Raw genomic sequence first — 14,370 nt, forward strand, 5'->3', positions numbered from 1 at the left:
TGCCCCTCCCTCATCATTTCTGCCTGTAGCACTCTTGTGGTTCCTCTTCCCCTCACCTGAAGCTGAAAGTTTTACCCTCACACCGCAGTCTCCCCCACCACCCCGCTCCTCCTCCTCTCCCTCCTGACGGGCCTGGGAGTAGGGGGGAGGGGGTGGACGCGGGGAGGGGGGAGGGAAGTGGTGGTGGTGGCGGTGAGGGGGGAGAGCAGCTAGGGGAGCGGTGATGCCGCCAACCTTACGATACGTGGTGCCCTCAGCTCTCGTCCCGCCTGCAAATCTACGCTGGAGCCCGCGATGCTATCTGTCTCCTCGATGGTGGCGATGACGGGAGTGTGTCGTGGCGTGCGGGGCGTGGGCGCGCGGGGACCAGGCGGACTGTTGTCATTGTTGTTGCGGCCCATCAGCTTCTGGGCAGAGTCGTGGTGGGCGGGCTCATGGGTGTAGTAGAGGGCAGAGTGCCTGCGGGCGAGGAGGAGTGCTGCAGCCACCACCAACAGGAGTGCCAGCACTATCCCGCACCCAACCCCCGCCACCAATCCTAGGTGCTCCCCTAGGACCCCTAGTACTGGGCTGCTGTCACCCTCATCAATTGTTTCACCTTCCCGGATTCCCCGGATTCGCTCACCATCCCCATACCCCAGCCACCCCGCCCAGTCAGCCTCACCAGTGCACTCCGGTAACTGTTCAACCTTCAGCAGCTGCAACTCATGTCCCGCCAGCTGGTGTGGTCCCATACATCGCAGGCAGCGTGGGGAGTCTGGCAGGGTGCGGCACATTGCCTGCGCATGTGGGTGACCAGCAGCAGATGGACGAGCTAGCCATTCTAGCATGGGTGCCACATGGCACCGACGACATTGCCATGGATTGCCATGCAGCCACACCCGCTCCAACGAAGCCATGGAAGTGAAAGCAGCCACCAGGTCCTCCTCCAGGCCACGGAAGTTGTTGTGTGACAGGTCCAGAGTCATCAGATGCGGCGTGGCATACAGTGCTGCTGCAGGGAATGAAGATAACATATTACCAGACACGTTCAGCGTCTTCAGATGGCGTGAGTGTCGCAGAAGTTCAGCTGGCAACCTGGCCAGATGGAGATCACCCAATTCAAGGTGGCGGAGCTGGCGACTGCGAGGTACAACCTGCACCAGATTCTCCACCTGCAGTGGATTCCCAGACAGCCGCAGCCACCGTAACTTACTGAAACCATCACTGACAGCATCCAGGCGTATTCTCCGCAGGCGGTTGTATCCAAGATCAAGATGTGCAAGAGAAGAATTTACAAGGGCATGTGACTGCAGTGAAGCCAGGCGATTGTTGGCAAGTGTGAGAGTGGCCAGGGGCGGGCCAGACACACTGCCTCTCATCAGCTTGCCTATGTGGTTCCCATCAAGGTGTAGTGCAGTCAGCTGTCGAGCTCCACTTACTGGGGGCATTTCTGTTAGCCTGTTTTCTCGCAGATCCAGTACCTGCAGCTCCGACAATGCATCAAGTAGCTTGCCAGATACAGCTTGGAGACCACAGGCAGCACATCGTAGCTCTTTCAACTTGGGTGTGTCACTGAAAAGGTTGTGGAGCAGAAGACCGAGGGGATTGTGGGTAAGGTGGAGGGTATGGAGGTTGGTCAGTCCATAAAAGACCCTTGGATTGAGCTCTGGTAGTCGGTTGTGGGCCAGGCTGAGGAAGGCAAGCTTTGGCACATGGCGGAACACAGCCGACGGCACTGACTGTAGCTCATTGTGGCTCAGATCCAGCTTCACTAGCGCATCAGCACCTCTGAAGTCAGTGTCAATGACTGCTGTGAGAGCGTTGTGGGACACATTAAGGTAGCGCAGACGGCGGAGGCCCCAGAAGCTGTGAGCCCCAAGTGCTGGTACACCAGACCACGTCACTTCCACCTCCTCCAGCCGCTGGTGACCCTTGAAAATGGGCCCTAGGGTCAGTTTATTGGGACGACTACGGGGCGCCGTCACTATCAACACCTCGGCGTCTGAGGGCATGTCCAGCACTGGCAGGGGATCCTCCAGGCCGCCCTGTGTGCATACAACCTGCCGCCGCCCACGCCCGTCCAGTGGGCAGAAGCACACAGGAGGACACATCGCTGGTGTTGCTGTCGTTACAACCACCCCCGTCACCGCCGCCACACACAGCACCAACATCGCCACCTGCAACAACAGAAAGATATTTAACACTCCGTCCACTTTAATCGTCTCATGGTTGGGACACCTAATATTTTATTCCAGTTAGCATCAAATGATCTTATTTTACCCCAGTACGTCACAGGAGTCTAAGAGAACTTGGTGGTGCTGATATTAGCCTACCCCACCACCACCATTGCCACAACACCCACACACGCCAGCTACACCGCCACATGCAGCAATACAAATAATTATACTCCGTCCACTTTAGCACATACTAGGCTCATAAGACTTACTCAGCTAAAAAAAAAAATCGTATGGGGTTGACTGGAATAAAATACCATCAATATCATCACTACCACTGCCACCACACCCACCACCCACACTGCCTCCTACAGCAACACATAGAATTGTACTTCATTCGTTCGTTTATTTATAAAGGCTCCAACCTGCTTGCATGCATGACCCATATCCCTGAGGTCACACTCTATGAACGCTTCCCAGGTCTTTTTCAGTCAGTCTCTTGCAACTCTACCCTTAACGTTCTTACCTCTCACCCTTCGCATCCAGTTGCCATCCTCCATCTTCTAAACATGTCCAAACCATCTTAATCTACTTCTTATCACCATAACACTAATATATTCAAGTCCCATCCTTCCTCTTAACTCTTCATTTGAAATCCTATGCCCGAACACACAGAATCATGCTGTGTTTTCTTGAACATTCTGAAGCTCCTGTAACTCGCAGCTAAATAATATCGTTTGAGGTTATCTAGAATGCAATGCTGTCCCCACTACCACCACCACCACCACCTGCACACACACACACACACACACCACTCACAACGGCACCTTCACCAACACAGTTATGCTCTCTTCACATCGATTCATTCATCATCATCATCGTCATTATCACCCGGACCTCTTTTCCCATCCTAGGGCAGGGTGAGGACTGGCAACGTCCAGACAGCCTAAGTTTGACCAAGTCAATGGGCCACGCTTCCATTCGCTCATCGTTCAAGCCCACGGAATCCTGGCTCCATCAGATAGGCCAAAAATATTTCACCACATTCTGTAGCTTCACATATACCTATCTGATTGAGTTAATCCGAACGCTGTCACGTTAAAAAGGGGTGCCAAATCCCTGGTCATGCATTTCTCTGCACAAAATTCATCCAGCCAGCTCGGTCTCTTGTCAGTCCCTTAGCCTCACCGACTTCCATACCTCTCTTCCTTACACACTCATCCGCCATATCCCTCCACATTTTTCTTGGCCTACCTCGCCTCCTCCCTCCTTCAAATTCGCTCAGATATACCTTTTTCACTACTCCATCGTCATCCATTCCCTCCACATGATCTAACCATTTCAATACACTTGCTTCGATTCTGGTGTTCACAGACTTCCTCACTCCGCATCTTTCAGGAATCATTATTCCGTATCCTATCCACTCTGTACTTCACGTACATTCCTCAGAAGTCCCATCTCCACTGCTCTTACTCTTGACTTTTCATTTTCATGCCACACCATAGTCTCACATTCATATGTTAAAGCTGGTACTAACACTCCTTCATGTAAGCCTTACGTAGCTGAAATACTCAAGCCTCTGTTTCTTATCAATGCCTTCATAGCACCAGCTACTTTCCTTCCTTGTGTCAGTCTACTTTCCACTTCTTTTGCATATTTTCCTCACTTTTCTATCACTCTACCCAGGTATTTGAAGTCTCTCACCAGTTCCAGTCTCTCCCCATTCACTGTAATGTCACACTGGGAGTCACCTTCTCTCTCAGTAATCATCACTTTACTCTTTTCTACATTTACTCTCAAAGCTTGACGTTCACAGGCATTTACAAAACTCTGCACTAGTTTACCAAGTTCTTGTCCGGTATTTGCAAGTAGCACTGCATCATCAGCATACAACAAATTTGAGATATGCCATCAATCACCATTCATTACCAACGCCATCCCTCTTTCCATTACTCGTGTTTTTACTTCTCTCATCACCCCATCCATATAGCCTATATATTGAACAACCATGGTTACATCATACAACCTTGTCGCACGCCCACATTAATCGTGAACCAATCACATAGATGCCCATTTACCCTTACACATGCCTCACTGCCATCATAGATACTCATGAAAGTACCTAGCATCTTACCATCTACACCGTACATGCGCACAACCTTCCACAATCCTTCTCTATCTACTTTGTAGTATGCTTTTTCCAGATCCATAAATGCCATAAACTTATTACAGTCCTTCTCACACGCCTTCTCCACTATCTGTCTTACTGCAAAAATTTGATCCACACATCCTCTGCCACTCCTAAAGCCACCCTGTTGGTCACTCACTAGGACTTTTCATCTCTCTTACTTTCCCATTAATAATGCTTCCATATACCTTCCCTACCACACTCAATAGATTTATAGACTTATGCCATGATAATTTTTGCACTCACTTCGCTCACCTTTATTTTTGTACAGGGGTATAATCACTGCCATTTTCCACTCTACTGGCACAGTTTCACTGATCGATGCCTTCTTACATATCTCCAACAAGCACTTCATTTCCCTCTCCCCACTACATCGGTATGCGTGATCATAGGGTTTTACCCGGGCAACACCGGGTACCCCTCCTGTACGGATGTGTGGTCCATAACAATGCGTAATGTGTTCATACTTTTACGCCTGTCGTGCTTTCCTGCTCCTTTTTCTGAATCCTACTCATCTCACCTAGGATGTTGTTTTGACGATTATGATAAAGAAATATATTAGGGCGATAATGGTAACAATCACGATAATGTTGATTTCTGGCTATCATCATATCAGAATGGTTTATCCCATTTCGACCTTCCATTGTCCCCACAAGGCCAGAGTAGTGAGCCAGGGAGTGAGAGAATGCAGTGTGTGATTCCTGCTTGTATGTTGACGCCCGGACAGCACAAAGCAAATGGTGTGCTGTTGTGTTAATATAGGGCCGGATGTGAGGCTGTGTGTGGGTGTGGGCTAGAGGAAGGGTGGGGAAAGTGGCGGAGATTTGATGATCGTGGAGAGAGAGAGAGAGAGAGAGAGAGAGAGAGAGAGAGAGGGAGAGAAAGAGAGAGGGAGAGAAAGAGAGTGGGGGGGGACAAACCAGAGCGAGTAAGAGTAGTGACGGGAAGCTCTTGTATAACTCCACCTCATTCACTGTACAAATTGGCGAGTGAGATGGCCCGTGGAATAACTTCGTGAATTATTAATGTCATTGTTGTGGGGCTGTGTGTGTGTGTGTGTGTGTGTGTGTGTGTGTGTGTGTGTGTGTGTGTGTGTGTGTGTGTGTGTGTGTGTGTGTGTGTGTGTGAGCGCGCTAACATCACTAGTTATGGCACATGCACCTGTATCCTGTCACGCCCACCAACCACACATGCCTTCACACTCAAATGCACACGCACACACGTACAGGAACGCACACGTAGGTACACGTATAACTCTAACACACACACACACACACACACACACACACACACACACACACACACACACACACACACACACACTACCTCCAGGAGCATGAACTAGATGAACCCTTTTTTTAACATACAGTATACATCTTTAAGTCTCCTGAATGGAACATTTTCATGATAGAGAGAGAGAGAGAGGGAGAGGGAGGGAGGGAGGGAGGGAGAGATCGCTTAACACCCAAGGAAATGGACACACGACACTGTACCAAGCCAATCCGTCTCTCAGGACAGGAAAGGATTGGGAGTGGGCTATGTGGGTGAGAGGGGTTGGGGAGAGGGTTGAGGTGGGAACGGGAAGAGGATTTTGAGTGTGGGTGCTGTGGTGGGGGAGGGAGGGAAGGTGGGGATTTGGTTTGGTGAAGGCGAAAGAGTTGGGATTGGGTGGAGTGAGTGAGAAACATTTTGGGTTTGGCGGTGTGGTATATGAAGAGAAGTGGGATGGGAATATGGCTGGAGAATGAAGTGTAATGTGAGATGGAGAGGAAGAGTGGGGTGGGATGTGTGTGGATGAGGAAGAGTGGGTTTAGTAATGTGGTACGAGGTGGGGTTGTGGTGAGAAGATGAGTGAGGGTGGGATGTGAAGGAAGGGTGGGGATGGGGATAAGACGGGGGAAAGAAGACCGAGGGTGGGTGTGTGGTGTGGTGACGACAGGGAGAGTAGGTGAGGGTGGGAAGACTTTGGTGGGGGTGTGGTTAGGGTAAGGAATGTGGGGGTGGGAACATGGTGGGATGTGGGGTGTGTGGAGAGAGTAGGAAAAATAGGGGTGAGGTGTGATGGGGTGGGTGTACAGTTGGGACAAGGAAGATACGGATAGGGTGTGGAGGGGGTGAGGCTTTAGGAGAGAAGGAAGGTGAGTGTGGTAAATGTGTTTGGCTGTGCTGGGTGGGATGGGACGGGGGTAGGAATGGGGATATTGAGTAGGAGAGGGTGTGGGGTTGGGGGTTATGAAATATGAGGAATAATGTGTTAATTGTGGCAGCCGGGGTGAAAGGAGGGAAAGAGTGAAACTGGGTTAGAGATGGGGTGGGGAGGTGGAGGAGATGGGGAGGAGGGGGAAAGAAAGGACTGCATCATCCTGAGTAGGGAGGAAGGATTGGGGTTAATTGGGGTAGGGTGCGTGAGAATGGATGCCTCTGAGAGAGAGAGAGAGAGAGAGAGAGAGAGAAGGAAGGAGCAAAGGAGGAAGTTGGGCTAAGTACGAACTCTGAGGAAATGTAGTTCTGGGAATGGATGAGGAGGGGAGGAAGGGAAGTGGGGGTGACGGGGTGATTGAGAGGTGGTTCTTAAGGGTGTTTAGTGAGAGAAGGAGGGGGGATGTGGGATGGTGGGGGATCAGAGGAAGTAAGGGTAAAGGCGACGAAGGAAAGCGTTTCTTTGAGTGTTAAATAAGGTGTGCTGAAAGAACAGACATAGAGAATGTACTAGGAAGGAGGTAGAGAGGTTTGTAAGTGCGTGCGTGTGTGTGTGTGTGTGTGTGTGTGTGTGTGTGTGTGTGTGTGTGTGTGTGTGTGTGTTTGTGTGTTGTGCAAAATGAAAGAACCAATACTTGAAAGACGCAAAAAGTTGTCATTTTTAGAGAAGGTATATAAACGAGAGCTCAAATTAAGATCCTTAAACTTCGTGAAGCCTAAGCACATGGTGTTTGATAAAATGGTTAATTAGGCTTGTTTAGGAATTAGGATGGTGTTAAGTAAAATCAAGTTGTTAGTTAGGGAGGTATTAGGCTAAATTTAGTTAGGTTAGGAAGGAGTTTAGGAAGGTTTTGAATAATGTGGAGAGAGAAGGGGAGCTGAGGAGAAAGGACTGACAGATTAGTGCATCTTCTGAGTGCTGAGTGAGGGGAGATGAAAGAAAAGAAAGGTAGAAGATGAGGGAGTGATGGGATGGGAAAGCACAGGGGGAGGTACTTCTTAAGAGGTGTTGAGTGAGAGAGGAAGGAGAGCTGGAGGAGAGGGGAGAGGAAGGAGGGCTGGAGGAAACGGGAAAGGAAGGAGGGCTGGAGGAGAACGGAAAGGAGCTGGAGGAGAAGGGAGGGGAGCTGGAAGAGAAGGAGGAAAGGATGAAGGGAGATTAGAGGAAGGGGGGATTGGAGTGAGGAAAGAAGTGTGAGGAAAGGAAGGTGGAAAGGGTTAGAGTAAAGGTGAGTGTGTGAAGGAATGGCGAGGACTGAAGGAAGGAGAGAAAAGGAGGTGAAAAATGAGGGATAGAGAGGAAGAGGTGAAGGAGAGGGAGGAAAAGGGGTGAAGGAAAGTGAGGGAAGAGGGGGATCTGAGAAGAGAGGAATAAGGGGGAAGTGAAAGAGAGGCAGGGGAAGGAGGGAAGTAAGTGGGGGGTAAGAGGAAGAGGGGTAATATTTGTGTGCTTGGGTGCTTCCGGTGTGTCCAAGTGGTGTTGTGGTGGTGTGAGTAACTGTCTACTGTGTGTCACTCTCCATCCGGTGTGTGTCTGGTTAAGCCCTCTGCCTATATAGAGTTCTGTTTATATTCACATTCCTATTTAAGGCTTTCATATTACCATTAGAGTACGAAAAAATATTCCGTATTAGTTTCTTTCGTCTTTGTCACAAAAATGACGTCTTCTTTATTTTACTTTTTCTGTCCCAGGCGATTTTATTGAAAATAGGGGTAACAATATTTTCTTTCTATAAAAAGAACAAAAAGGCTGGGAGTCGACAAAGCCTGTCCCTTAGAAAGAAAGTTGAAAAAAGAATGCCAGAACCAAGTTTACATTTATTCCATTGTGATGAAGCTAGATACAACCTCCATCAACTCCTTCAGTCCGGCCACGTTTTTATTAATATATTCCTGTGAAAGGATTAATGAAACCTAAATATACAGCTCATTCAACTGAAGTCTTTCCAGAGCCGAATAATATCATCTACTGATGCAGTAACAGAATAGAAAGCGCGAGGAGCTTTGTCTTCTCTTCAGCGACAAATCTTTTGCTAAATTCTAGCCGTTAAAAGATTTTTTTCGTTTTAGTTTAGGAACGGCATCTCAGATTGACGAGGGTAGAAATAATCTCAGATAGCTTTTCTCTTAGATGATAATGCTCCTCTTTTGTTCTAGCCTTCACAGGACTATTAGTATCGCCGTAAGAAGATCGTCTTGGAAGAAAGAGGTCATTCTGTTAACACTTTCATGCACCTATGAATCGCTCTCAACTAAATGTAATCGTCTGGAATTAGTTAAAATAGAATATAAGAGTTGTCCTGACGATGAAAGGGTTAATGGTACCAGTATTAATGCTCTTGGTGTCCTGTGGTTCACTCTTGGCTGAATAAAATCATCTGGCGCTAGTTGAACAGAAACAAGTGCTCTACTGAGTATGAGAGGTTAATTGCACCATTATTAGCACCCAGGCTTCCTTGATTCAATACCAGCAGAATAAAATCGTCTGGGGGTAGCTGGGACAGAATGTTGGAGCTGTCCTGAACAGGAAACGGTTTAACCGTTGTGGTGAAAGGATGACAAAGGAGTGTTATGAGTTAAGGGGTAAGATAGAAAGTGTGGGAATAGGGAAGCAGGGAGAAAGGGAAAGGACTACTTCTACTGACTACTGCCGAACGCGTTTCTAATATCTGTACTGCTTGTGTGTGAAAATGTTTCCGTAATATCATTTGTGCAGACCATATTTTTGTTTTACAGTAGTCTGTCAGGTCTGTAAGGACGGAGCACGTTTACTGTCTTGCTTTGAAAGGATTCCTGGAAATAAGATTTATATGCCTCTCTTTATGTGCATTGGTGCTTAGCGGGCTTTCTAGCACCTCTCTCACGGCGATGCAGCTTCTGTACTACACCCTAGCATTCGCTGTTATGTCATTTATACGTACTGCAAAATAACATGCAAGAGAACATTACCGTACCGTACACACAAATGCACTGGTAAGGAAGAGGTGTAAAGTCTAAAGTTGTCGAGATTATGAACTTTTCTCTGATTACAAGCATTTGCTCGTGTCTTTACGTTCTTCTGGTCATTAGACAAGGTGCTACATTGTTACCTTCCGTGTTTACAATTTGAGTGATGTAAATTGTGCGCGCCTAACTCTCCCGCTGAGAGTGTAAACAAGCAAGATGGCCGACCTGCTGGGAGGGTTCAAGGGGGAGAATTGAGGTCTTGATCACTTGCATCCGTCTCACTCCTGCCTTCACACCTCATGTTTTTTTTTTTCCTCCATCTCCTTTGCTTCTCCTGTCCCCTTCTCATCTCTTTTTATCCCTTGTCCTGTCTCTTTCCGCCTCCATTTCTCCTGTTTCTCCTCAATCTCCTTTCCTCCATCTCCTGTTCTCGATTCTTCCTCCACTCTTTTCAACCTCTGGTCTCCTTTTATCTCCTTTCCTCTCCTGTCTACCCCTGTCTTCTTTCTTCCCCCGGTCTCCTCCTATCTCTTTTTCTCCTTTTATTCCCCCTCCATCTCCTTGGTTTCTTCCATCTCTTTACCTCACGTCTCCCTCCGCCTCCCCTCTTCATTTCTCCCTCTGTCTTTTTTCCTCCCGTTTTTCCTCCATCTCCTTTCCTCCTGTCTTTTCTTCATATCCTTCCCCCCTCTCGTCTCTCATTTCCTCCTCTTGTCTCCCTCCATCTCATTTCTTTCGTATCTCTTGCTTTTGTTGCCTGAATCTCTCTCCTCTTCAGTTGTCTCTGCTATTTTTATGACATTTTGTAGTTTACTTCTCGTGGTAACAGATAATTCTACTCAATTAGGCAGAACCTCCAGTTTTTAACATATCTATCCTTGCTGAATAGAATCACTCGGATAGAGGAAGAGTAAACTATGTCATTCCGATAGCGTTCAGACAGAAGCATCAACATAAGGTTTGACGAATATTTAATGGAAAAGTCGAGCTATCTCAGACATGCATGAGTAGGGATATGATTCTCATTGTGTTTAGCCTGTTGTAACTTTTCTTCAGACGAAATTGGAAAGATGATTAATTCTTTCACTGCAAAATCACAATTTAAAGAAGCGTTATCCCCCTGAGAGAGATTCATCAGCTTCTTACCTCGGCAATAAAAGCTAAAGATGGTGGTAACTGCACTTTGCCATACCACGATATTCGCGTTGGCGGTATCCAACAAGGAGTTGAGGGCAGTTAACACGTTGGTAAGATGATGGGAAGATAATGGGATGGTAACGTTGATGGGATGGTAACGTTGATGGGATGGCAACGTTGATGAACCTATACTGCCACCTTTACCAGTCAATGAGGGAGGTCATTACGTTCAGGAGTCTGGCCCAAGGGAGGCAACGTTTCTTTGGATTATCACTGTACCAGAGTTATTATTTCATTCTTGCTACTTTGAGAGGCTTTTCACCAACAATGAGGAGACTGTTTAAACTGAATGGGTTAGATAGAAGCTTAACTCCTTCACTACAAGGGTATCTCTCCAAAGTTTAACAAAATCCCCTGGAGGTAACAAGAATGAGCAAAACTATTCTCTCTTCATAATTTTGCCAAGTTTTTCGTCCTTCTGTAGCTTAGTTCGCTTAGTTCAGTGACATAAAGACACTGCTACGGCTCTGCATTCTTTCCATAGCAGTTCTTTATGACTCGCAACATATTCAAGTGGTAATTGATTGCTACAACTCAGCATTCAGGAGAGATGTCAATTTTAGGCCAAGTTAAAGTAAAATGAGCATAGTACGTCATCAAAGTGGTTAACCTTCCTTGTGCTTCCTCCCTTCCCTCTTCCCCCAAAGCCCTGTTTATCATTTTTATGCATTACTAAGGCTTCTTCTTCCTTTATCGCTATATATTTTTCATCATTATTTTTATTATCTTCCTTTCTGTATCTTATTTTGCGCATTTTTCTGCCAAAGAATACTCATTACCTCTTCTCATATTATTATTATTATTATTATTTTATTTTTAGAGATTTTGTCCTCTTCCATTTTATATTTTGCACTTAATCTCCTTCGGTACCTCTACTTTTTTTTTTTTACTCTCTCTCTCTCTCTCTCTCTCTCTCTCTCTCTCTCTCTCTCTCTCTCTCTCTCTCTCTCTCTGTTGTTTTTCTTTCCATTTCCTTTCCCTCAGCACATGACCCTCCCTCCTCCTTTCACCCGTCTTCCCTTATCTTCCCCACTTCTTCCTCATCCTTTTTCACAGTTGTTCCACTCTCTTCCTCCTCATTCTCTTCTTCTTCTCCTTCATCTCTCCTTGTTTCTACACCCTCCCTATTTCTCTTCATCTTCCTCTTTATTCTCCTTGCTTTCTTCTTTCATTCTTTTTTTTTCTTTTTGTCTTTCCCCTCATTCTCTTCATCTCTCTCTTTCCCCTCCTTTCCCCTTTCCATGTATATACCTTCCTCTTCTTTCTCCCAGCTCTTTTCTGTTTCTTATTTCCCACTATTGACCTTTCTCTTCCCCTTCTATTTATCTTCCTCTTCCTCTCCCTGCCCCTATAAACATCCGGTATCTTTCTTGTTGTCCCTCTCACCAACAATTTCCTCTCTTCTCCCCCCCCTGACCTGACCTAACCTAACCCCTCTGTGTAAGGGGTCAGACAAGAAGCAGTGGGTAATAGAGTCATCAGCTGTACTAATTAACCCTCTCTTAGTCGACACATCTCTAGCATTGTACACCAGCTAAAACCAAGCTGTATCCTTCAGCTCTATGTGGGTTTTATAATAGCCCGCGAATGTTGATATTTTAGTATAACATTAACCATCTCATGACCCGGACAAGTCTAGCATTATATTTCAAGTAACGTCAAGGAATAAATTTTAACTGATAGTGAGTGCGGGAGCCTGAGAGTGTAGATGATTCATATGTATATCATAAACCAGTTTCTAACTAAAATCATTTCCTCCTGTAGGCTGCATGACCAGCTGGCTTCATAAAATTGTATATGTGAGATGAGTGAGAGGTTATATTTGTCCGTAAGGCATGGAAATATTACCAACAAAACTACACAATATTACCCTTTGAGGCTAGTAATCCTGATTCTGGATGAACACACAAACCCTGAATCAGTTTTTCCTCGTAATTCTTTTTCTTCTTCTTCATATTATTATTATTATTATTATTATTATTATTATTATTATTATTATTATTATTATGAGACAAGAAGAATTTGCACTCTGTTCTCTGCTGTCTCTGCAAAAATGGGTGTCAAAATACAAGCTACTTTTCCCTTCATAAGTGAGATTTGCGTTTGCGGGATGAACAAGAGACAAGGGAGGATTCAAGACTCCATAACTATTCCTTCCTACAAACACAGATCACTGTTACGGTACCGAATTCATCATTATCTGGTTTGTGAATCTTGGCCCAGTATCCCAAGGGTTGTATTTATAAAAGATCCTGACCATTTTTGAAGAGACGCAAGTGTGCATAACAGCTGACTATTTTCACATTATTTTTTTTATTTGTTTTTCACTTTAATGTTCCCTCTGCGTTGATTGTCATAATGATGATGATGATGATGATGAAAGATACCTGTGAATATGTGTTTATTTAACTTCTTTAGCACGAGGTTATATTTTATTATATTCTATCTATTTACAAACTGTTATATTCAGCGTTGGAGAGACCCCTCGTAGCAAGGAGATCATTATTTTCGGTAGCTGTAGAGCTTTTCTGCTATATATTTCTCGTGCATTCTGTTCCCTCTGAGCAGGTCTTATCCTTTTATTTTTAACTACTTGGATCTCTCTCTCTCTCTCTCTCTCTCTCTCTCTCTCTCTCTCTCTCTCTCTCTCTCTCTCTCTCTCTCTCTCTCTCTCTCTCTCTCTCTCTCTCTCTCTCTCTCTCTCTCTCTCTCTCTCTTCTTAGTTTCTCCCCGCTTCTTGTCATTCTCTTCCCTCCTCTCCATCTCTCCTCCTCGCTAACTCTGCCTCCCTTCTCTTCAGCATTCCCTCCCACCTTCCCGTCCCTCCATACTCCCTCCGTCCTCTCCTTTTCTTCCTCCTTCCTCTCTTTCTCCCCCTCCATCCTCTCATTCTCTCTCTCACTTCTCTCCATCTCTCCCTACCTCCTCTCCATCTCTCCCTCCCTTCTCTCCCTCCTTCCCCACCTCAAGTTACTAACCACACTTCCTTCCATCCGGGGTGTGGGAGAGACGCCTCCTGCTCTCTCTCTCTCTCTCTCTCTCTCTCTCTCTCTCTCTCTCTCTCTCTCTCTCTCTCCCTTTCAATGGATAATTTTTATAAACTTAGGAGAGGTGTAAGCAGATGCAAAGAGAAGCTTGTGTACTGAGAAATAATTGAGGTTTACGATGAAATGCAGAATCCCCTCAATCAATCGGATTCACTCGTGTTGACACAGATGTACACACACACACACACACACACACAGCTGATCAGAGAGCCACACATATACACATGCAATAATAAGTACAGTGCAATGCGCACTCTCGTATTTTAGCTAAAGATCTGAAGATGAAATGAAGTAATTCCCAAACGTTAGCCCATAAAGCACCCTACATCATCGAGATGTTTGTGTTCACCTTGGTGATTTTATATATATATATATATATATATATATATATATATATATATATATATATATATATATATATATATATATATATATATCCCTCATTTCTGACACAACCAAAACTGTGCACAAATACACCTAATCACAAACCAAAACATACACCCAAACACTCCCATACAGGATCGAGGTGCACGCCACACAAACATGCCGGGCAAAACAAGTGACAATCGCTGGGGTCCCACGAAGCTGCGTTACAAAGGCGGCCACCCACACGGAAAAGGGGATTAGGGCGAGGGCG

At 45.9% G+C, this 14,370-nt stretch overlaps 1 protein-coding gene across 1 annotated transcript; it reads right to left on the reverse strand.

The window, feature by feature from the left end:
- Positions 1-209: 209 nt before the first annotated feature.
- LOC145408803 (uncharacterized) lies at positions 210-2,153 on the reverse strand. The gene has a single exon (XM_080279450.1). It carries the CDS (start codon positions 2,151-2,153, stop codon positions 210-212), a length of 1,944 nt encoding a protein of 647 aa, XP_080135576.1.
- Positions 2,154-14,370: the final 12,217 nt, after the last annotated feature.

This window comes from Coenobita brevimanus, chromosome 78 (genome assembly GCF_032717465.1).
Source record: "Coenobita brevimanus isolate Jiangsu-jjx chromosome 78, ASM3271746v2, whole genome shotgun sequence".
NCBI lineage: Eukaryota > Metazoa > Arthropoda > Malacostraca > Decapoda > Coenobitidae > Coenobita > Coenobita brevimanus.

Coding starts and splice junctions, on each gene's coding strand:
- LOC145408803 (XM_080279450.1), bottom strand. CDS start 2,153: ATGTTGGTGCTGTGTGTGGCGGCGGTGACGGGGGTGGTTGTAACGACA.